Raw genomic sequence first — 23202 nt, forward strand, 5'->3', positions numbered from 1 at the left:
ATGGTGGTATCCGGCTCTGAGTGATCATGGCTTGGTAGTTAAAGTCTGGAAATTTTGCTTTCTGGTTTTTGGGGTTTTTTTGGTGGGGAATATTTTTGTTTTTTTCTTATGGGGGTTGTTGTTTGCCATTTGTTTCTCTTCATGCTCTATGTATGTGTCATTAACCAAGCAACCCTGAAAAATCTTTTTAATCCCCATTTCACAGTTAAACTTGAAGGTAATGAGGCAAAAATAATGTATATCTCAGAATACCTTTCACTGCAGAGCCTACGTGTCAGCTGCTGTGTGTGGGTCCCTGATTATATGTGATATTTAGATGCCCATGTAGGAATGAAACAGCCTGTGCGTCTGTTATCATGTGTCATCGGTGTCATCCTGAAGAGCAGTTTTCACAGCTCCCTGAGAGACTGTTCTTTTGGTTCCTGTTAGAACATAGAGGCGATCAGAACTATACACCGGTGGCAAGTACAACATGAAGGAAACAGCTTGGAATTTCAACAGCTCAGGACATACGCTTTTATAGCTTGACTCACTATAAGCGGTGGCTTGACAGAAATGGGGAGGGAGGCAGAAATCAGTTTCTAGGACAGAGGATGGGGTAAGTAAAAGCACTCGCTAGGCTGTTGTGAGGCCCTGATTGCTAACCCCCAGGATCCCTGTAAAAGCAGTAGTATGTCTGTAATACCAGTGCTCCCAAGAGGAGACAGAAAACAGAGACTGGTAAATCCCCAGAAGTTCACAAGGCAGCTGATGGGACAAAAAACAAGAGACCCTGCCTCAAGGTAGAAGGTGGAAACTAACACTTGAGATTGGCTTCTGTTGTAGTTAGGGGTTTTGATGCTGTAAATAGACACCATGACCATGGCCACACTTACAAAGGAAAAAACACTTAGTTGGGGCTGGTTTACAGTTTCAGTAGTTAAGTCCATTATCATGGTGGAAAGCATGGCGCTGTTGAAGGAGCTAAAAATTCAACATCTAGATCTGCAGGAAGAGATGCTACACTGGGCATGGTTCAGCATCTGAGTTCTCAAAGCATGCCCCAGTGAAACTTCCTCCAACAACACTACACCTGTTCCAACAAGGCCACCCCTCCTAATAGTGCCACTCCTCATGGATTTATGGGGGCCATTTTCATTCAAACCACCGCTTCTTATCAATACATGTGACATTCACACACACGAATGCATACATATTTGTGTGTTGTTGTTTTTTTTTTTTTAAATCACTTGCCATACCAGATTTGGGTTTTTTTTAGAGGAAATTATAACCAAAACAAATCCCATGGATATAGATAGACGCATTTTCCTTGCCACCAATTTTGAGAAGGGAGTGTGATCAGAGTTGACCTTACAACCGGGCACAATCTAGGAAGGCACTTTGTTCCAGTGAAGTGATAGATACCCCAGTGTGAACTTTTTTAACTGCTGTTGCTTACAGTGCTTAGTGGCTATGCCCAAGTGTGTCAGGTTGAAGCCAGCATGTTACACTTAAAGAGTGTTTTTAAACCTTTATCATCAGCCTGGTTCACACCTCTAATTTTATAATTGTAACACCTGCCAGAGGAACACACACATCTATTGGCAGTAACAAAGTTATAACTGCTTCAGCTAAGTCCGTGGCTGTGGAGCATGTTGGTTTTGTTTCTCTGAGGTTTATTAAGATTCTTGACATTCTCCGCCTGGCATAGGACTGATTTATACAGAAGGGCCAGCCAATCAGCTTTACTTTAATTCTGCATATAAACAAAAAATCAAGTATGAGGAAACTGGTGTGAGTCAGAACTGTGGGCTATGGAGAGGACAAACATGGAGGAAACCAGGGTGTACTATATACCACTAAACTCTCAGAATCCCAAGGCAAATTCTGTGAACACTATACTCCATTAAGTGTCTGCCAAGGTTGTTTAATGGCTGCACTTGAATATGATACAGTGGTGTATGATGTGGTAACAGTGGTACAAGCGACATGCTTTGAGTGTCCATGTCTTCAAGCAACTCCGTGTTATAGGCTAATAGGTCTAAGGAGTTCCCCGAGACTCGGGTGCTGCAGGGATCCTGACCTCGTCACAGGAAAGAGTTGGAAGACGGGAAGAGGGTAGAGTGGGTGGGTGCAGGTTTAAAGAGGCACACTGAAGTCCCCAAGAGCTCTTACATGACCGTGTTGGCTTTTGAAGCACGCCATTCACAGGATATTATCTATGTTGATAACTGAGTTTAAAGATTAGAGAAGCTCAAAGCAGCAGTATTTTATGAGGAGCATTTTGGTTTTATGGATGAGCAGAGTACTGACAGACTGGAAGGTCAGAAGAAAGTCAGACACATTTTTTACCCTAAGCGTGGTACATTAGCTGTTTTAGTAGTCTTGTTCAAGACGTTTCTTCTGAGTGTATATTTCTTACTGTATGTGCTCTTGCAGCAGTTTGGTCAGTTGTGTTGAACAACTGTGGAGTTGGTTCTCTCCTGCCCTTTACTTGAGATCCAGAGACCTGACTCAGGTCATAGGGCTTGTGGAGCTTTATCTGGCTAGGTGGGCTTTTCCACATGAGACTTTGTGCTGCCTGGACCCTGGATCCTGGATCCTGGGGCTGGGGCATCCTTTAGACAACAAGCACTCAGTGGTGATGGTTTGCTCCTAAAGGCTCTTCATAGCAATACTGGGGAAACTGGCCTTTTTGCCTTGTCTTTAGCCCCTTGCTCAGCTGATTTTACTTACCCATCTATTCCCTCCCTACCAACTGTCTCTCCTACAGGAGCTCCCTTCCCAACTGGACAGCCCCAGGACATCTGCTGGGCTTGTTTTCCATTCAGGAACATCCCTCATCCTCAAAACTGACATGTTTCTCTTGTTCCACCACAAAGTCTGCATCTCTTCCCCACCCCCTGCTATTAAAGAGGTCACGAGAGGTCACGTAAATGCACATCTTTAAGGTTCATGAGATAGATAGTAAGAGTCCTAGGTTAGCTACTCCAACCAGTTCATCTCATGCGGAGATAGCATTCTGTGTACTGAGAGCAGTGAGAAAACAAGACTTAAGACAGCTCTACCTTCATCCCCTCCCTGGAGTTAGTTTTGTTCCCATGTATTTATCCCTCTGAAGGAAATATGTTCTTCCCCAAATCCTGCTGATAAGATTGTCACTTTATAAATTGTTACTCTTATCCACGAACATAGTAGATGCTGTTTCCCACAAACATGTCATCTCTTGTTCATAATATACATCGTGCCTATTCCTAACAGTTTATTGTAGGCATTTTATCTTTTAAATCATCATTGTAAAAATGGATCTTATTTTTTATTTTGTTTCACTTGGCATTTCTGTATAAGGAACTTAATTTTTTTGGGGGGGGGGGGACAGTTTCCAAGGCAGGGTTTCTCTGTGGCTTTGGAGACTGTCCTGGAACTAGCTCTTGTAGGCCACTCTGGTCTCGAACTCACAGAGATCTGCCTGCCTCTGCCTCCCAGAGTGCTAGGATTAAAGGCGTGTGCCACCACCACCCAGCCAGAACTTAATTTTTTTCACAATCTTGTAATAACTGAATTTTATTTAACCGTTTCCAGGATGTTAAACAATTATGAAACAGTGGGAAAGTATTTTTACTACTCAGTTTGCAATTTGGGAAAGCCATACCAATGGAATCTGATAAAAAATAGTGTGGATGATCTTTTGTCTCCCAGCACCATGCTTCTTTACAGACATTAGCTTATTTGTTTCACCTTAGCCTTGAAACATTTGCTTATTTGCATAATCCTGACAGACTGAAAGCCAGTACTGTTGCCTCAAATTCTTGCCTCAGACCCTGGACCTCCTTGTGTAGAAACTCCTTACACATTTTTCTATTACAGCCCTCTTTGCTCATGTTTTCATGCTAAAACTGGCCTCTTCGGTTGAACCATCCTACACTCACTGCAATAGGTCCTTGCAGGAGAGACCCTCTACTACTTACCATGGCTCTTTCTGACTGCTAGTAACCAGCCCTCTCTCACCTCTCAGGACACTGTTTTCTGATTGCTTGAGGTCCCAGGTCCTTCCTCCCTTCCCAAAGCAGGATGTGCTCCAATGAGAGTCCACAAAAGCAAAAACGGTTGAAAATGTATTTATTTTTTCTTCAAATGATCTTTTTCAAGCAATAAATAAAAACAGACATGTTTGACTTCTAAAAAACAAAAATCCCCTAAACTATGTACATCCTACAGAAAGACAGGCATACCAAATGTAGAAATGACACCACTCAGAAAGATGGGGCTATTTACACAGGTACAAGTATTGCATTGTTATCTTTCTGAAGTCTCTTGGATGATTCATGAGCTCTAAGAAGGGCAGGCGCAATGGAAGGAGGGATTCAAAACAGACAGACTTTCTCCATCTTTCTTGATGGAGACAAAGCTTAAGGAAATACATCAACACCCAGACACTAACTGAGCCCACTCACAATGATCCACAGATCAGGTCCCACGCAGGGGCTCCCCCAAAGAAACCACCTCATCCCTCAGCCAGCTGTTGCTAATGGGACCACACGGGCCCAGGGAAACAAAACCCTGCTGTAGCTCCTGCTTCACCTCCATGGGAATTTATCTCACCATCCAGAAGCAATGGCATCCCCAAATCCTGGTTGCACACCAAAAGCACCTAGATACACTATAACATATTGGTGTCTGGATCCCACCCACATGAGTCCTGCTTTATTTGGTCAAGGATCATGTGGATGTGAGCATTTTAAAAGTTGCCCAGGTGACTGTGATGGACAACCAATATCAACTATTGTTATCATTCCCACAAATTCATGTCCACAGCCCAGTCCCTTCCCTTGGAATTAACCAACCCCCAGTCTTCCCTCCCTCTTGCCACCTTCCCAAGAGCTCTAAATCACTTCTCATGGCTTCCCCAACCTCACTGAAAGCCAAGTACGGGCAGCAGGGGAGAATGAAGCTGGCAGCTGCTGCCACCTGCTCACCTGTGCTTCAACCTTCAGACTCCCCCCTCCCCCCCGCAACACCCATGCATCGATGAGACAAGATTCCTGGGGAGAATTGGCAGTGTTCCTCATTCTCTGACAAACAGTCAACGGCTTCTGCAATCCAAAAATGTCCCAACAGTAGCACTCAGTTCATAGACAGGATGCTGTCTTTTGAAACTAACCATTTAGAATTGACCCTGGGACAGGATCTTCATTAGAGTTATTCCAAGCCATCAAAGAGGCTTCTGGGGAGAGAATAACTGTTTTTTAAGGTTCCCCCCTCTTTTTTTTTTCAATCAAACCAATGTCCTATTTTTTTTCTAAGAGTTTTGGGTCTCATGCTGTTATCAAGTACAAAGAAAATGACTTTATAAATAGCCCCTTGACATTGTCATAGAAGGCTTGAATTAGGAAGCAGGGGACAGACATCTGGAGCTCCTACTGCCCATGTGGTTGGGATCCAGTCTGGGAACTAGGACACGTTTGGCAAACACACTCATAAAAAGCAAACGTCGTCTAAAGACTATTTATCTGCCCTCCAGAAGCCCTTACATTCTTGGAACCCAGGACTTGTCGTCTAGCTACAAAACTCCTAATCTAAGTCTTCAGCAAACATGAAGCAGCTTCCAGGAAGCAGGGGAAAACGTAGGACCATCCAACTAGGGTCCACTATCCGGGAGCTCAGCCGCTTCATGCCTTCAGCCAAGCAGCAGAGTCAGGGAAGCAGGGCATCTCCTTAGTGAGGATTCTGGATTCACCCAAAGGCAGAGTTTGACACAGGCCACCAATACAAGCCATGCCAACACAGGTTCACAGTTCACGGAAGGAAATGTAATGAACCTGGGCTATCTGGGATGTTGGATAAGGAAAGAGCATTCTACCATGGTTATGACATTGAGGCTTGAAGTTATTTATGTGTGATCTAGACTCTCAAGGGGGGGTGGGAGGGGGACATGCTTTCATTCCTGACAAGTCTGCAGTGACTTCTATTCCAGCACTTCACAATACTGTTTCCCACAGAAGCCTTCATCACAGAAAACACGTATTCCTATGCTTGGAAAGGCTCCTTACAAATGGCTTTAGCCCAGTCGGAACCCCAAATGATCAAGTCAGTCAGGATGCACTGCACAAGAGACAGCCCCCACCCCACCGGTGTTCTTGCCCCTTTCCATACTTGAAGGAGCCCAAGTCATGGCAGATACTCATCTTTTTATTCAATAGAGGGCCTTTAAAAGTATTCACTGTCAAACAGGAAGTTGATAACAAGAATTTCTTGGTATACTTCAAGTAAATTCCTAAAACTGACAACCCCAATTTATCACACACACACAAAGAGAGAGAGAGAGATTAGTACACTTCAACTTACAAAATAATTCACTTTTCGTTCATCTTTAGCGAGCTGGCTTTGATGCGGGCTTTGCCAAGTGATTCACTGAAGGAAAATTTGAATTGCACCCAGTTTTCCAGGAGCACCTCTTAAAAATGGCATTAATCACAGACCATATCCAAATCCTAGGCAAGCTGGAAGAAAACGCTCTAGCCACCACCAAATGGGTTACTGGAGAAAAGCTTGCATGGCTGGGTCACTGTGTTCAGGAACCAGCTGTAAAAGAAACCAACCACAGACTTTTTCCGAACATTGCCCAGCCAGCTTCTAGGCGGCAACAATGCAAGATGGTGACAATGCTGACTGGCAAAAGCCCAGACAACCACTCACTTCCTCGTTGCTAGCACACCTGCGTGTTCCTGTACTCTACTGTGTGACTTCAACAGAAATACATTCCAAATCCATGTCACCAGGCTCCTGCTCATACATCCTGAAGTTCTCAAATATTCATTAGGCATAATTATTCAGTTGGCGACTAATTAGAAGTGAATACTGTGGCCTAGACATATCTAGAACAAAATTCCTGTAAATACAATAGAAGAACAAGCGCACAGCCAGGCACTTCCCAGCAAACTTTCCCTCTCCACATAATAAAACTGGTTGAGCACATTTGCCAGGATCTGTGGGTTTCATAACTTCAAGCCTTACCACTTTAAAAAAAAAAAAATGAGGTAAATTTCTACCTGCAAAGTAAAACCGACACATAAACCAGTCTTCCCTGGCCGCAGCCGTTATTGCTCTAGGTTGGAGTGTTTTTGTTTGTTTGCTTTTAAGGTGTATTCGAAGTCGTTATTGCCATTCTAGCTGGCCCTGTGGTTAGCCAAGGAGAAATGGATGGGGCAGAGCGTGGTCACTTGCCCCCGCCACCCCCACTGGTCAGTCCCTACTTGCTGCTCGCATGTGGCTTGCACATCCCTGGCTGGGGGCCGACCCTGGACTTGGTGTTCAGAGACCAGCCCTAACAGCTGGGGGACGTGGTGATGGGGCTGTGCAAGTACGGCAGGCTACTGGGGGCCGAGTGCACACCCACAGACACCGGGAAGCTGAAGACGAACTGCGAGGTGGGGGTGGGGGTGGCCTTTCCCCTCTCCCGCAGGGGCCCGGAAGGGCTAGCAGCCTCGGCGGCGCAGGATGTGGTGAGCACCTGAGACTCGAACTGCAGCAGCTGCCCCATGAAGCTGAAGTTGGGCGAGATGATGCTCCTGCGCTGCTTGACGAACTCGAAAGCCTCCTCCAGCCGCACGCGCTTCTTCATCATCAGGTAGGCCAGGCAGATGGTGGCTGATCTGGAGATGCCCGCCTGGCAGTGAACCAGCACTCGGCCTCGGCAGTCCTTCACTGCATCTAGGGCAGGGTGGGACACGATTAGGGCCCTTGGCAGACATCGGGCACCACCGCCAGGGCATGTGGCAGAAGCCAGGACACGGGAGTGGGAAGACAAGATACACTGGGGGCCCACCCACGGAAACGGACAGCCCTGCTAGACTGAGGCCCCCACTGGAGTATTTTCTAGACTTAACAACAACAAAAGTATTTTTAAAGCACACACCCAAGCAAATCACACGGCAGAACCTGTTAGACCAAAGAGAACAGGGACTCAAATCCACTGTTGTCTTCCTCTCCATACAAAAGTCTTACTTTGTACACATGTGGAACCATGAAGAGAGGTGACAGCCAGGCATGTAATGGCTTCCAATTCCCACCACACACAAGTGCCCCCTTGAAGGGGGGTATTTTGATTGGAATCCCCACAGGCTCTTGTAACTGAGTGTTGCTGGTTTAGCTGTTTGGGAAGGCATGAAACCTGGAAGGGTGGCCATGCTGGAGAAATAAATGGGTTAACTAGGGGCAGGCTTTGAGGTCTGGTAACCTGGCCCCACTTCCCAAGCTCTCTCTACTTCCCTGCTGTGGATGTAATGTGACAACTGCTTCATTCACCTGGCACCAGGCCATTCTTACCGTGATGGACTACATCCTTCTTAAACTGCGAGCCAGAATCAATTCATCCCCTTACGTTGCTTTGCATCAAATATATGGTGACAGCAATACAAGGGGAGTGTCCTGGCCTGAACATAATACCTGAAATCCCTATCCACTGTTCCCTGGGGTTCCCCTCACTACCCTGAGAGAGGATAGGCAGCCTACCGATATACTCGATGGCTTCCATGAACCAGGAGCTGATGTCGGCCTTGTGGTTATCTTCTACCGGGATGCACTTGTACTGATAATGTCCTTCAAAGTGGTTGGGGCAGTCTGAGGACACATTGAGCAAGGCTGTGATCCCCAGGGCATCAAGCATGTCCCTTCGGGCAGCATGGTAGGCACTGCCGAGGTAGAGGAAAGGGAGGATCTCCACAGGACCACCCTACACCAAAAAGAAACAAAGACCTCAGTAAAACATGAGTGTCCGGCAACCAGGACGAGGGCTGAAGTAATGAAGCTCTAGAGACACTTAAGACAGCCCAAGGGGCTTCCTGGGGCCTGCAGAAGAAACCTGATAGGTAAAGCTTTTCTGGCTCTTCCTTCCAAGCTTGGGTTCAGTGGGACTCCAGTGGGCAGAAGCAAGGTATGATCAGGTCTCCTGGGTACCACCCAGCTTCCCCTGACAACCGAGGCAGCACACTGACTGTGTGTCACACTCAGCCACACAGGTAGTTTACCCTGCTAATGAATTATTGAACTATGTGTGTGTCATGTGGTTTAGGGATCTGTTTGGTCTGCCGTGTCTTCAATTAACCCAGAGAGGAGATGTCACATGGAGGCATTATATCCTACATGTGATAAGATTTATGGGCAAAAATGATGAACTGACTTCATCCCCAGGCCATCTGACTGGAAGGGTGGGTGGGCATGGGCTTGAAGGAAATGTGGTGGCTCAAGCTGACGTTTTTAGAAGCATGGCTGGCACTCGAAGTCCACTGGTATAACTTGCTGGAAAAATGAGGGAAAGCTTGGCTGTCATGGGAGCCTAGCGATTATCCCAAGGTCTCACCCTTTCCCCCAAGATCCCTATACGATGGGCCTAAGCAGGCCTTTTCTACTGTCCACTCAAATCTCTGGGGTCTAGAAACCAGACATGATGGGTACATGCCTGTAATCTCAGTACCGAGGATCTGAGGTAGGGAATAACAAGTTCAAGGGTAGCATGGGCTACAAAGGGAGACCCTGTCTCAAAACAAAATAGAGTCTAGGTAAGCCAGAAGTATCTTTATGGGTTTTTTTTTTCCTTACTTGGGGATAATAAGAGAGATGGAAGAAAGGATTCCTAGCAATAAATACACCTGACCTAAAATCCCACCATGATACTCGGGGGTCACCACACTGTCTTCAAATTAAGGAGCTGTGTTTGACACCTGAAACCCAGAACTCTCAAAACAAAGCTCCTTCGTATTCTCCTGCACTGCCTGACTTGAACTCTGCCCAGGGTACTACTACACCTACCTGGTCGTGCAGTGGGGTCCCACAAGAGCTGCAGCCCAGGTCCAAGGACTCCGTGGCACTGGGGGGCACAGGTGGTGGGATGGCTGCCAGGGTCTTGGTTTTAGAGCAGAATTCTGGGTACTCAGAAGAAAACCTCTCGTAGCCACCTGCAAAGAAAAGTGGTTCGGGTTAGTGGAGCCACTGAACCAGTAGGAATGAGGAACCAGGAGAGCTGTTGGCTCGGTGTGTGCCACTAGGTGGCGCTGTGGGTCTAGAGATAATGACTGCCCAGCATTTCTCTGAGAGGTTTGTTTGGTCAGAGGACTGGATAGAGGCTGGAAGGATGCTGGGGACTTCCTTAAAGCTTCAATTTGAGATAAAAATACACAAAGGATACAACGATATGCCAGAGGGACTCTCTAGGGTACCACGTGCAATGAGGGACCCACAAGCACTTAGGCAGCCAGCCAGCCAGTTTTGCCCTTGGCCTGGTGAGGGTTCCCATCTGGTATCACTAGTGTCAGCGGAGGGAGTGGGGAGGGTTGCACGGACACCACAACGGTGGTGGCTAAGAATACTTTGACCTGAGCCCTTCAGAGTCTAGAGTTGGAGCAGATACCAACTGCAGTGTGTCTACCAACAGGGCCACAAACAAGAGGAAACCGGCTTCCATCACACCCCTTCTGCCACACAGGTTAAAGGCAAGAAAGGATTTTCTGACCTGAGTGTGGATGAGATCTGCAAAGTTTATCAGCTCAGCCTCTGATGAAGGGTTTTGTAACAAATTGATAGTGCCAGTTAACTGAGCCTAAGGGCAGCCATAGGGAGGGACAGAGAGCAGCTCTCATGTTCTAGTGGCCTCCAGGACCAGAAACTATAGCACCTCAACACAGCCTACATGTTGGGGATCAACCACTTTCATGGACAGACCCATACAACTGGCTGAAATCTAGCTCTTACCCTGTGCCTGGACCTGCTAGAAGGCACCACTGGCATTATGTCCTCCAGCTGTTGACAGTAACTGCCAAAGGGCTGACATGTGACCAGTTAGTCAAGTGCTTGGCTCCTAAATTCCAACCCTGGAAAACTGCTTCCTGACAGAAAGGAGAAATCTCTTGGCCACATCACAAGGGTTTCTAAAGCAGGGCACCCATTTTTTCCTCTCTGACCGGAGGAGGCTTTGCTTGCCCTCTGCTTGCTCCCTCCGGATATAAAAGGATATCTCTGTGGTCAGAGTCCTTCCTGCTGAGTCACAGTGACCAGCCTCCAGAGGGGGGAAGCCTGCAGACCTGGTGCTGCCAGCCAAGGATGTGTTTATGATCTCAGTGGCCATAACACCCAAGGGGCAGGACACCCCCCTCCCATCAGAAACCCTTTTTCTTAAAGCAAATCCAAAGGGGTAGAGATGAGAATCTGAGAGATGAAGGAACAATAAAGGTCTGTCACCATGAGCCCTTGGTCTCTGCCAACAAATTGAAGTCCACGGTCCCCATTAGTGAAAGAGGACTGGCCTAACACCTCCATCAATAAAGACCAATTGACCCTCTGTGTACTTCTGTAAGATTTCAAGTTTTTAAACATCTCTTTGCCTATTCACAGCCATTTAAGCAATTTAAAGAAAAAAATGTAGGGGTGAAGTTACCAGTGGTTCCTGGCAAAAGGCTTCCCACCCAGGAGACAGGATGAACCAGGCTCACCTAAAAATAAAGTGTGTGGCAGCCCACTGGAACCCAGATTCCAAGGCACAATAGCAGGACCCTCCAGACAGCACCTGAGGAAAACATACCCACCCTTCCCATTATGGAAAGGGTACAGGCTCCAGGCAGCCTGAAGATCCACAAAGGACACGGGCTCTGCAGACAGGTCATATCCCAGACTTCCCTGTCATCCACTGTGCATCCTGCTATCGCCATGCTCTAACCTCCGAGCCTCCCGTTCCTAGTCAGTAAGAAGTGCTTAACCTCCCCTGGCACTGGAGTTTCTGACAGACTGATTTGCCTGCATGGCAGAGGCACCTTAGGAGAGGAGCGGCTGGCTTTGGGGAGCTGTGGCTGTTTGAGGACAAAATGAGGGTTGTGCAGAAGTAAGCTGTCACCTGCAAGGAGGAAGAAACCATTAAGTCCTTGCCTCATGTGCCATGCCTCTGTTGAGCCTTTTGGATGATGCCCCAAATGGGGATACTTCCTATGTGCCAAACGGCACTGTAGGATGCGAGTGCCAGGGTTACACAGAACAAAGAAGCCACCTGGGATCTCACAGGAAGGTCAAGGGCAGGGGTCAGCCAGTCTTGATGCCAGACTTGTCAGGGGCCTTTGCTGTCCATTCCCATGGCCTTTCCCTTGGGAACTCTGCTGGCTTCCCCGGGGTGGGCTATAAGACCTGTCACAAAAGAGATCCCAAAGAGTACTGCTACTACCGTCCTCGTGCACAGACCCGTGCGCGCGTTTCCAGTGTACATCTGAGGACATGACCCACACTTCAAAGAAGCAAACTGAGTAGCAGAATGTGCTGTGTTTTTAAAGTGTGTCAGTTTAAGGGAGTATGTGTAACCCTCTACTTGATCACGATATAAACCTAATAGACCTAGTTTTATTGAGACAGGGTCCCACTGTGTAGCCCAGGCCAGCTCAAACTCATAGCAATCTTCCTGCCTCAGTCTTCTCACTCACCAAGTGCTGGGATTACAGGTAGGAGCCACCTGTAATCCAACAACGCAGTGTTACTTCTTACAGTGTGAAAGGAAAGCTCCCTGAAAAGATCTTCCCATCAGGCCCTCCTAGCCAAACCCCATCTTTGTACAAGTACTATATGGCCACCGCCTTTGTAGTAAAGAGCCAGTTTTATCCAAAACTTACTCTACCATGTACAAAAGGGCCAGGCTTTCCCTGAACTTCCTGCACAAGTCCAAGAAAATGGAAGCCAAGCATGATGGCATATACCTAGTCAGTCTGGCCATATCCGAAGCATTGGGCATCTTCTAAATAAAATGTCCTCACATATATGCCAATGAATTTCTACCTGTTTTCCTATGTCCTGTTGAGTGTAATTGCCTAACAGATTTCTTAAGTCTTTATTTATTTGAGAATATACTTCCTAAGGCTGGGGGTGTGGTTCAGTGGTTGAGTGCTTACTAAGTACATGTAAAACCACAACAAGCTGGGTTCCTTGCACTAAGGAAAAAATAAAAATAACATTTCCCCTGCTTATTGTCTTTCAACCTGTATGTAAGTCAGGAATGGAAAATTAGGCATGGCCTTCACAGGGCTTGCTTGAATGGCAAATACATCCCCAGTTAGCTCCATGACCTTCCCAATTCTTTTACACTCAAAGCATTTCAGAGTATAAATCATGAACACAGGACCTCCGAGTCATAAATTCTCCACCCATTGGCTGCCGGGCACTGCAGGGGTGGAGCTAATATATGTGAAAGTGCTTTGTAAGAGCCAGCTGATAGGTGTTGGTAATACCACCCATAATAGGATTCCTAGAGGGGAGTTGCTGCGGTGGGGACCATGGCAGTGGATCCTAATGAGGCTGCCACTTTTTCCTATCATCCTGTCAATCAATATTCAGCACCTGAGCCTGGGGCTTGCTCAGGCCCCAGAGGAAGTCTAGGTTGTCTCAAGGTCATATGCCTTTGGGAACCACACTTTAACTGAGCAGTCTTCAGACTGTCCCTACCTAAATGGGCTTCTGATCTTGTGGTACCCAAGTCAGAGAGCCTGTCCTTCCCAGGCAAGCTAGCAGAACCCCCTAAGGCCTTCCTTCCAGGCTAGTTCTTTCTTGAAGTCCTTCCCTGTCCTCCCACACTATCTGCTATAGCCAAGCAGGCTGGCCTGTTATAGAGTGACTTGTCTTTCGGCCATATTCCCTATGCCAGGAACTGTCTCTCAAGAGAATAGCTATCCAGTTTTACAGGTTCTGAGTATCTACAGGAATTTCTTGGCTCTTTAATGACCACCTTTTCCTACAAGATAAGAAGCTCTGATGATCTTGAAGATCAAGGAGAAACTCCATGGATGCCTCTGACCTGTCTTTAGTTACCTTTCTTGTCTGCATTGTAATTAAGCCATTAAGGCTTGGAATTCTTGCTTAAGACCTATCAATTTTATAAATCTAACACTCCTCATCTTTGTCTCTGGGACACCTTGTTGTATTTACAAACAAAAAAGGCCAGCTGTTCTCCCTCTGGGTATAGAAGGTCAGAAATGTAGGCAAGCCCCTGAGCTATGCCCTGGGATGGCACTGGGAACACTGGAGATAAGAACAGAGAAGAGACAAGCAGGCACCAGCCGAGGTCCTGAATGAAGAACACCCCTTCTCTTCCTTCCCCCACTCAAGTCAGGGTCAGGTCAAAGACCTGAGGGCAGGTGAGTTTTAACCAAGAGGGACTGTCTAGATGACTACCCTGGTCATTCAAAACAGCCCCCTGGATAATTTTGCAATGAGATTTGTATACGAACTGAAGTCACAAGATAAATTCTAGACAGAAGGGAAGATTAAACTGTTGGAAGAAGGTCCTGTGTGTGGAGCAGGCTAGTTAGTTTGTAATCCAGCTGCCTCAGCCTCCAGGTTACTGAGATCATAGACATCCACCACACCAGGCTGAAATCTGTGTGTGTGTGTGTGTGTGTGTGTGTGTGTGTGTGTGTGTGTGTGTGTGTTAGATTAATGGGTGACATTGGGGATACTAGCAGTAAAGAATTATTGCTATTAGGGTAAGAAATTTCTATTTTAAAAACCAGGCTTTCCTAAAAGTCTAGGAACAGTTATGGAAGGAAAGAATCTGAAAGATGTATGCTGAGATTAAAATCTGAAAAACTTAATTTTAGTAACTGTCCCAAAAAAGCCTTAAAGGATTTTTTTTCTTTTTTTTTCTTTTTTTTTTTTTTTTGGTTTTTGGAGACAGAGTTTCTCTATGAAACAGTCCTAGATGTCCTGGAACTCACTCTGTAGACCAGGCTGGCTTTGAACTCACAGAGATCCTCCTGACTCTGCCTCCCGAGTGCTGGGATTAAAGGTGTGCACCACCACTGCCCAGAGCCTTATAGGATTTTAAGTTAAAGTATTTCCCATGATTTTTACTAGCAAAAAGAAAACATAAGACTTTAGTTAACTACTTTTAGCAAACCTTGATCAATAGCAGCAGATACACAAGACTAACAATACTTCAGCTAAGTTTAATTCCTGCTTTTGAACCCTTGCTTGTGAAAATCCACTGTTAACTACTGACAATCATCCTTTTACGTGACAAAAAAATAGGAAAACTGAGATTTCTTTCAAGGCAACTAACTGGAGAGGGGGTGGCCAACAACAAACTGATGGATTGCTTAGGCCAGGAAGGACACCATTTCTGAAACCGTTCTTTTGTCTCCCCATCCCAAGGATGGCAGACACCCACCATTCTCCCTCCCACTTGCCCACTGTCTGCCCCCTCACTCCACCAGCAGGAGGCCCTGGCTACCCCAGCTGAGCCAAATTACCTGGCCTTTAACAACTAAGCACAAACCTACCAGGCTTCATATCAGGTCTCTGAGCCTTGACTCTCTCCCAACAAGCCGTATCTTCTAGGCTGGCACCCGGGGGTTGGGAGTGGGGTTAGTCCCCATGACTACAGCAGGCATTTTCTTGCTACCCTCTCTACCAAGGCCAGTCAATAATTGGCAGAGAGGAGGAAGAGGGACTAGGTCATGGCTGGGTATGTACATCCACGTAAACTACGGCTGGCTGACAGATGTTCTGCTACCTCTACAGAACGAGGGGCAACAACATTCCCCCACCCTCGTTTTAGGCTTTTGCTCCCAAGGGCAGCATGCTGAACTTCTGGCTAGGGGTGGTGATGAAGTTGGGGTAGCAGCTGTTCCTGAACATATGAAAACAAAGCAGTCCAGGCCTGTGGCCCGGGCTAGATGAGCGCTACCTCAAAAGACATTGACTTTTGAGGGGCATGGGTGATCCTCCCTGCCCAGCAAGGGCAAACAGCAAGGGAAGGAGATGGGAAGGCAGAGATCAGTCAAGCAAGGCTTGAAGGAAATGCTTTCTTTGGGCCAGGCGTTTGGCCACCCATTACGGAGAGGACTGTCATTTTGCCCAGAGGCCACCTGTCCTATTCCGCTCCCCCCCCCCTTCTTACGTCAGTATTTGCCCTGAAGCGTTTTCAGAACTGGTCTGGCCTCCGGGTCTCCGGATCCCAATCAGCGACTGCAGAGTGCTGCGAGCCATGAAATTTAACCCTCCCAGTGCGCCAGGTCGTGGAGCCTGCGGCCCGGAAGGAAGCCTTAAAGCGCTCAGGACGAAGGCCAGCAGCAGCCTCTCCAGGGCGGTCCCCTACGGATTTTTTTCCAGGAAGGAAAACAAAACAATCCCTGACTCCACGTGGGGCTTAGTTAGACTCTCCCGAAGCCAGAGTAGGAAGGTGTAGCCCCGCTTTCTCAATCCAAGGGCTGAAGAACCCAGGACAGCCAGAGAGAGTTCCCCAACTTCCACCCCAATACAGTGTCACCTTTCCCACCCGCGCGATCTCGACTGGGAAGAGCAGGCAGGCTGGAACAATAGCACAGACGTGCAGCTTGGGGTCCAAGCAGGACCCCTCCGAGAGAAGAACACGGGACCTGAGCCTGACCCGGGGCTCCGGGTACCCTGTAGGGCTCGTCTCTGACCGCTGGGCGATCGTGAGATCCGGGACGAGTCTTCCCGGCCGTCGCTCCTAAAACGATTTAGGGAAAAGCCCGAGAGACTAGGACTCCCCTGGAGAAGCAAAAGGCGGCCCTCGTGAAAAAAGAAAGAAAAGTAAGCAAAATCGCCTTAGCAGTTCAGGCTCAGGTCAACAGCAGCGTTTCCCCCAGCAGCTGACGGGTCAAACGGTCAGGAAACAACTGCAGAGAACAAAGCCCCCCGCTGTTGCGCAGGGCCCGCTCGCCCGCACCCAGCAGCTTCCCAGTGCTTTTCCGAGGGGATCGGAGAAAAGGGTTTTTCACCCAGCCTCCCTTCCTCCCGGTGGACAGGTTCCTGGAATAAAAGTGTAATAAAAGGGACCAAGCGCCTCCACAGAGAAAGGGGCGGCTCTTGGCAGCCGGGGATCCGAAATACCTCCCGGGTTCAAAAGCGAAGACCCGACCCGCGCGAAAGAATGCGCGGAATGCGGCGGCCGGAGCTAAGGGCGCAGCGCGGCAGGGGGCGCCCGACCCCCGCGCTCACCGCGGGTTCCGCAGCCGGAGGGCCCGCACAGACGCTGGGTTGGCAGGTGCGGCGAGCCATCGGTCCCTTTCTCCAGGGACTAGGACAGTGTGCGATCTTTTGGAGGTATCTGACTTCTACATTTGAGAAGCCACCTTCTCTCCGGCCGCCTATTTAGGCCAGGGTTCGCTTCAACCAGGCACGCGCCGCCAGCAGAGAGTCGAGAATGGTGTGTGAACAAAAGGTAGTGATTCTCCGCTGCCAGGATTAGCGGGAGGAGACGCGGTTCTGCCTGGTGTCCCCCAATACAGCACTCCAGTCTCCCCGCTCCAGGACCCCAGGGCAGGGAGAGTTGGCCGCCTTCCAGAAAAGCTCTAAGTTGGGGCAGCGGGAGACAGATTAGAACGCTCCCCAGCTCTGCAACCCAATTCTCCTTCCAGCATTTACCAAAGGCAGGATTGTGTACGAACACTCGAGGCAGATCCCACCTCGGCGTTCACCTTCCTTCACCCGTCTCTAGGGTTCTCGGGGTCACACCGAACCAACAGGCCTCTCTTGTCCCTGGGGGACTTAATTTAAGAGTGCGATCTCAGCACTCGAAGCTGGCCTGCGCAGAGCAATTGCTGCCAGCATCCAGGCCAGGGCTGTTCTTGTCAATAAACACGTAACTCTAGGAAGCGTGCGGGTGGCAGGTGGCTGGAGAAACACGCCAGCACTCCCCCAGCCCCAGACTTGGGCTCAAAACCACGGCAAGACCGTGCACACTGACACTCACGGGGACTCCCGCAGCCCGAAGTCACTCGAGTACTTCTTCCCATGCCCAGCAGGCCGCCAAGTCCCTTACACCTACCCATCAGCTCGCGCCCGGGCGCCCACGTTTACCTTTAAGCAGACAGATGTCTGTGCGCTCGGCGTTACGGCGCAGCGCTTGCACGACCAGCGACACGGTGCTGTCCTCGCGAAGGCTCTCGGCGCGCGGGCTGCGCTCGTCGTAGACTATAACGGCCGAGTAGAGACCAGAGCGCAGGCGGGCGCGCACTTCTTCCTCGGCGGGCAGAATCTGCTCCAGGCTCACTGAGCCCTTGGCCCTCCGCCTTACGATGGTGTTGCAGCGCACGTTAACCGAGCCTCGGATGTAGCCTGCGCTGTGAGCCAGGAACGGTCTGCAATCCAGCAGCAGGCACTTGCCGCTGCTCAGCAGCCCCAGGGCGCCGTGGTTGCCGCTGCCGCCTGCGCCGCCGCCGTTCTCATCTCGGTTCATCAGCCTTTTGAGCACGCTGCAGTCCATCTCCCGCAGTTCCTCCATCGTCACCATGTCGCCGGGAACTGCAGCAGCTGGGGAGCTGGAGAAGACCAAGGGCACCCGGGCCAACTAGGCTACAGAAAGGAGCAGGCTAGGGCTAAGAGGGCGCCTATCGAAGTGGCCGCAAACTTGGCCCCAGTCTCTTCTCCCCGTACCCCTTCCTCGACCCGCAGACTCGACGTTACATAGCAGTCGGAGCCTTCTCCGGTTCCAAAGCAGGCAGGCACGCGGTCCCCGGGGGAAAGTAGCCGATGAGGGGAGTGTGTTTACGAGAGAGGGCTACCCTCGGTTTGTTGCCTCTAATGTGTTTTGCTAGCTCTGCTGCTCCTGCCGCCAACCGCTCGGGCGCCGCTGTTCCACGCAACACCCCGCCGGAGCTGCGCGCACTACCCCAGCCAGAGTTACCTCCTCGGCTTAGAGATTTATTAATGCTCGCCGGCTCTCCCGGGGGAGGGAAGAGTCATTACTACCTCGCCAGGCCCCGCCCCCCGCGCGAGCTCCCCGCCCAGCCCCGCCCCCACCCCAGCTCGTGAATGGAGGGCCGGCCCCCTCGCACCCAGTCACGGGAACTCGACGTCACAAAGAGAGGAGTAAACAGGGCGCTCGGTGCTTGCTGCCAGGCCCATTCATAAAACTGAGACCTAGAGGAAAAAGGAGGCAGCCTCCGACCCGCCCGCGAGCCGGCAGCTCCCGGACTTTGTGAATGGAGCTGCGGCGCGTCTCCCTGTCCTTCTATAGCGCCGGAGCGCGGCGGAAGCGCAGAGATGGTAGCGGGTGGCGACGCCGGCCTAACCAAGGCCTGGGCTCTCTTGCTGGAGGTCTTCGCCTCTGCGATATCCCCCCCACCCCCGCGGCCCAGTCTTCTAGGTCTGGCTCCTTGCAGCTCAGTGGACCCGGGCGCTGTGTGGCTGCCACCCACAGAGCTTGGGACCTCCTCTCGCAGGACTTAACCTTGCTCTTGGGATCGTGCCGGTTGTGCTTCGTTTTGTTTTTAATGCGATTCCCCAGACGTTGGTTTTTACATTAGCGTGATCGATTTCCACCCTGGCCTATTTCAGCTTTATAGTTTCCCGTGGAACATGGGCAAACCCTGGCTTAGAAGATGAAAGGGAAGATCCTCGCGCCAAAGCCCAGTAACAAAAGAGAAGTGTAGAGTTTGTTACTTTACAACCCAGAGGGGGGCGTTAATTAGCCGAATGGTATGCCTAAGCTTACGTGGTTGGGGAGGGGAGAACACCCCGACGTTTTCCTCTTCGCAGGAAGTCCTCCCTCTCGGACACACGCGAACTGTCCTCTCAGGAAATGACTATTAGGGTCCACATTTGGTGCTAAGGAAGGTGCCGGAAAGTGTCCATGCGAAGACTAATCTTTTGAACGAATTTAATAAGCTCAGAGGCGATTCGAGTTTCTGCATTCCCTCTTTCTAGGTCACGTAGTGTCCGCACCCGGGTTTTACTTTGCCAGAGGCATTTAATTTCCCAAGGGCTTTTTGGCAAGAGGGGAGGTTTGTGCACGCACACGGTGGAGACCTTTCAGAAGCCAAAAATTATTCTGCCGCGATCTTGCCAAGTCTTGTTAGCAAGAATTAATCACCGAACGAGGGAATTACGGGGTTCGCTCGCGGCCTTGGTGGTAGCGAGGACCAGTATTCCATTTCAGGTCGCGGGTGGAAGAGGGCGGCCGAACCCTCAAGGTCCTTTCTGCCCACTTCAGCTCTCTAGCCTTGCCCTCTGCTTTGTTCCCTGCAGAGCGGCTCACACCCAGCACCCATTTCCAAGGCCTTCTACCTACTCTTTCCTCGAGCACTCTGAAGTCCCCGACACACCGATCTGGGTCCAGTGGGCTGTATGGGGCGCTGATCATCCGTGAAGATATTTCCATTTAGCCTCAGGTTCCAAAATGGTGCTACCATGTTTCTGCCTTAAATTTTTAATTTTGTTCATGGATTTTTTTTCAGTTAAAAGGATAAATTATTACGTGTGGATTAGTTTGTTGCTGCCATTTTAAGTGACTCCCATTGCACCTTAAATTTTGGTGCCTGGAGTGAGTAATCACACTAATCCGGGCTCCGGAAGGAGCCACAATAACAGACTGACACAGGCTGACTGGGGCAGGGTCTGGGACACCGGTCACTCGGGCTGGGAGAGCACCAGTAAGGAGGGCAAAGGGGGCTTGGTCCGGTTTCTCTGGCTGCGGGAACCGGGGTTGGGGGGAGTGTGAGGACATCTAATGCTGCTTCTCCCGCTAGCCCGCCATTGGTGGCCCTGCCCTAGGCATCCCTGGTGCCTCGATAGCCGGAGCCAGATTCGCTGTGGGCAGGGAGGGGGGCGGGGGTTCCCCGCAGTTTACAAATCCAGCGGGTACCAGGCCTCAGCTGCCGCAGCAAAGAAACACACAGACTGCTTTACAAAGGTTTTGACACAACGTTTCTCCAAAGAGTCTCAGTCCGAGCCAGGTCTGGGGCCGATTTTACACGAGTTACAAGAGTAGGATGGGGGTGATTGGTGGGTTGTCCCCAGGTGGCACTGACCACACTCGGCTAGCCTTTGTCTCCCCTGCGCTAGGGGAGCCCCCTCCCCCCGCCGGCCAGGCCGGAGCCCAGTGCTCACGTGGCCCGTAAATAACAGTCAAATCCGGGGCGGGCGGGCGGGCGGGGGGTGGGGGAGCCCACGGAACAAAGGGCTGCTTTCTGCACCTGACAGTAATCCCTGCCGGAGAAGCCCATAAATCGCGTAGGCGAGTCACACGCAGGGGGTGTAGGTAGGCGCGTGTGAGTGTGTGTGTCCACGTGTGCGTGTGGGCGCCTGCGCGCCCGTTTCTGGAGGGGTTCAGCCACTTCGGACCTAGTACATTTAAGCTAAGAAAGGCTTTTGTTGAGAAGATGATGTTGAACAAAACAAAATCCCTTTCCCCCAGTTCAGGAATTGCCCTCAGTCATGTGAATGTTAGCAAACGAGCCTTAAATGACAGCGTTGTGTTTACCCGGATACTGTGTGAGCACCCTAGATAATTTTCTTAATGGAAGCGTGCGAGCCATTTGGTCCACAGTTCGGTGAATACAACGCAAGGTCTACTCAGTGCCGGCTATAGAGAAGATATAAAACCGGCCTTCCATTGGTCTGCAGACTGAGGGGTGAGAAACAGTCAGTTTACACAGGAACTTCGTGAGTCAGCTTGTCAATAAAATCTCTCGGAAAACAAAGGCATTTGGGGGAAGACTGCTTGAATGTCGTTTCAGCGTTAATTAGTTTAGGAGTTTCTGCGCTCGGGGGAGGGGGGCAGGGGTGTATTGTGGTGGGATTGCCCAATTTATATCCAGCAGTAAACCTCGGGGTGGAAATACTTTAAAATTTCACTTTGACATGTGAATCCATCTTCAGACAGTCCCTTAGACCGCCCGTTTTAGTCAGTGTCAGGGGCCAACAAATCCCTGTGCTTGTTTACAAGCCTTTCTTTCCAATTAGAAAGTATTGTGATCTGGGGATTCGAAGCCGGGAGTAGAATCCCCAGAGAAAACTGTGACTTCTATTCTGGTTTTGATACCAACTTCTGACTCACAGCCCTGTCCCAAAGTAACTGAATAAAACTTACCTTTAAAAAAAATCAGTGATAAATGAATAACCAAGAGGTGGTGGTGGATAATTGGGTGGATTCCCGGCTTCCTGAGGAATTATTCTTTTGACTTGAACCTATTTGGGCTCTGATAGTAAAATACTGGCAAGACCTGGAGGCCAACTTATGCTCCAAGCAGGAAAGTGGCACCATAACGTGTCATTAGGCAACACTGACAAACACTGAATTAAAATGCATACCTCTCCTTCCTGCCTACCTCTGACCCTCAAGCCCGGAGTTCGAAGGCCTTGGGACTCAACACCTAGAAATCAACAAAAGAATTCACAAGTGTGGCCTAAACAGAGCCTTGGTTCAGTTTATGAGATAGGGTTTCATGTAACACAGGCTGACCTGAAACTTGCTGTGTAGATGAGGCTAGCCTTGAATTCTTAATTCCACTGTTGTGCTATAAGACTATTGGAATAATGGAGTCCAAAGAACTTAATTTTCCCCAGGAATTCCATGCTAGTGAAATGAAAAAGCCAATGCCCTAGTGCCAAGAATGAAAACTGTCTACTGAAAAGAGATCATAGTTTATCACACCATTTTTTAGGACAGACTTACAGCAGAGACCATGACAGAGGCTTGACCAGAACTATTAATTATGCATACCCCTTGCTCTCTGTTTATAAACATAAACCTCTGTTAGTGCCTGGAAGACAGACTGGGTGGTACAGGTTCTCTTTATTGGTTCTTCCCAATGGGGCCACAGTGAATAAATCTATCCCTGCTGTCCCCTATTACCTGTCTCTTTGTTGATATACTGGGGATGGGGTGGCAGACCCTAGCTTGTACAGACTGACAGAGTCCACCCTTTGAGGCTAAAATTTCCACAAACATTGCCTCCATTTCTGAAGTTCTGGGATTACAAACATATGTTACCAAGTCCATTGTATGGGTCATGTTAGAGCTGATTTGTCAGGTGAGTTTATCATCCCCTTTTACTTTCTGTGGGTGGCATCGGACCACCTACTAATGGTTTAAAATGCTAGGTTTCCAAGGAGGTGCATTGTGGAAAGTTTTTAATGTATTACTTCATTTGCTATTTGATTTGATAATTACATCAAAGCTATGCTCCCGTATTTAGCTTAGTGGCCTTGAGCAAGATGCTCTCCCTTGGCCAAAATTTCTTCACCCTGAAAATGAAGCTTGTGCAGGAGTTTCTTGTCTGTATGATTCTATTCTGTGTGTGTTTCCAACCTTGTATGATATGATTCAGAGCAAAACTCACTCTTTACCTCCCTCCACAAAACCAAGCATACTACAGTGCCATACATGAAGGACAATCTCTAGCTCCTGTTACTCCTTAAGGATATATACTCTTAGAGAACAGAGCTCATAGGCTT

At 49.2% G+C, this 23202-nt stretch overlaps 1 protein-coding gene across 1 annotated transcript; it reads right to left on the reverse strand.

The window, feature by feature from the left end:
• Positions 1–4081: 4081 nt before the first annotated feature.
• Dusp4 (dual specificity phosphatase 4) lies at positions 4082–18694 on the reverse strand. The gene is made up of 4 exons (XM_027391256.2): positions 17824–18694; positions 9787–9932; positions 8491–8710; positions 4082–7689 (listed from the first exon to the last, which is right to left on the reverse strand). Exons 1-4 carry the CDS (start codon positions 18254–18256, stop codon positions 7304–7306), a joined length of 1185 nt encoding a protein of 394 aa, XP_027247057.1. The 5' UTR covers positions 18257–18694; the 3' UTR covers positions 4082–7303.
• Positions 18695–23202: the final 4508 nt, after the last annotated feature.

The sequence above is a fragment of the Cricetulus griseus genome, assembly GCF_003668045.3.
Source record: "Cricetulus griseus strain 17A/GY chromosome 1 unlocalized genomic scaffold, alternate assembly CriGri-PICRH-1.0 chr1_1, whole genome shotgun sequence".
Classification (NCBI taxonomy): domain Eukaryota; kingdom Metazoa; phylum Chordata; class Mammalia; order Rodentia; family Cricetidae; genus Cricetulus; species Cricetulus griseus.

What these genes read in the sequence shown, in the direction of transcription:
- Dusp4 (XM_027391256.2), bottom strand. Translation starts at nt 18,256, where the DNA reads ATGGTGACGATGGAGGAACTGCGGGAGATGGACTGCAGCGTGCTCAAA. An exon ending in AGACATCTGTCTGCTTAAAG is followed by an intron (nt 9,933 to 17,823) that starts GTAAACGTGGGC and finishes TTTTCTTTGCAG; the next exon opens with GTGGCTACGAGAGGTTTTCT. An exon ending in GGACCCCACTGCACGACCAG is followed by an intron (nt 8,711 to 9,786) that starts GTAGGTGTAGTA and finishes TTTTTGGTGTAG; the next exon opens with GGTGGTCCTGTGGAGATCCT.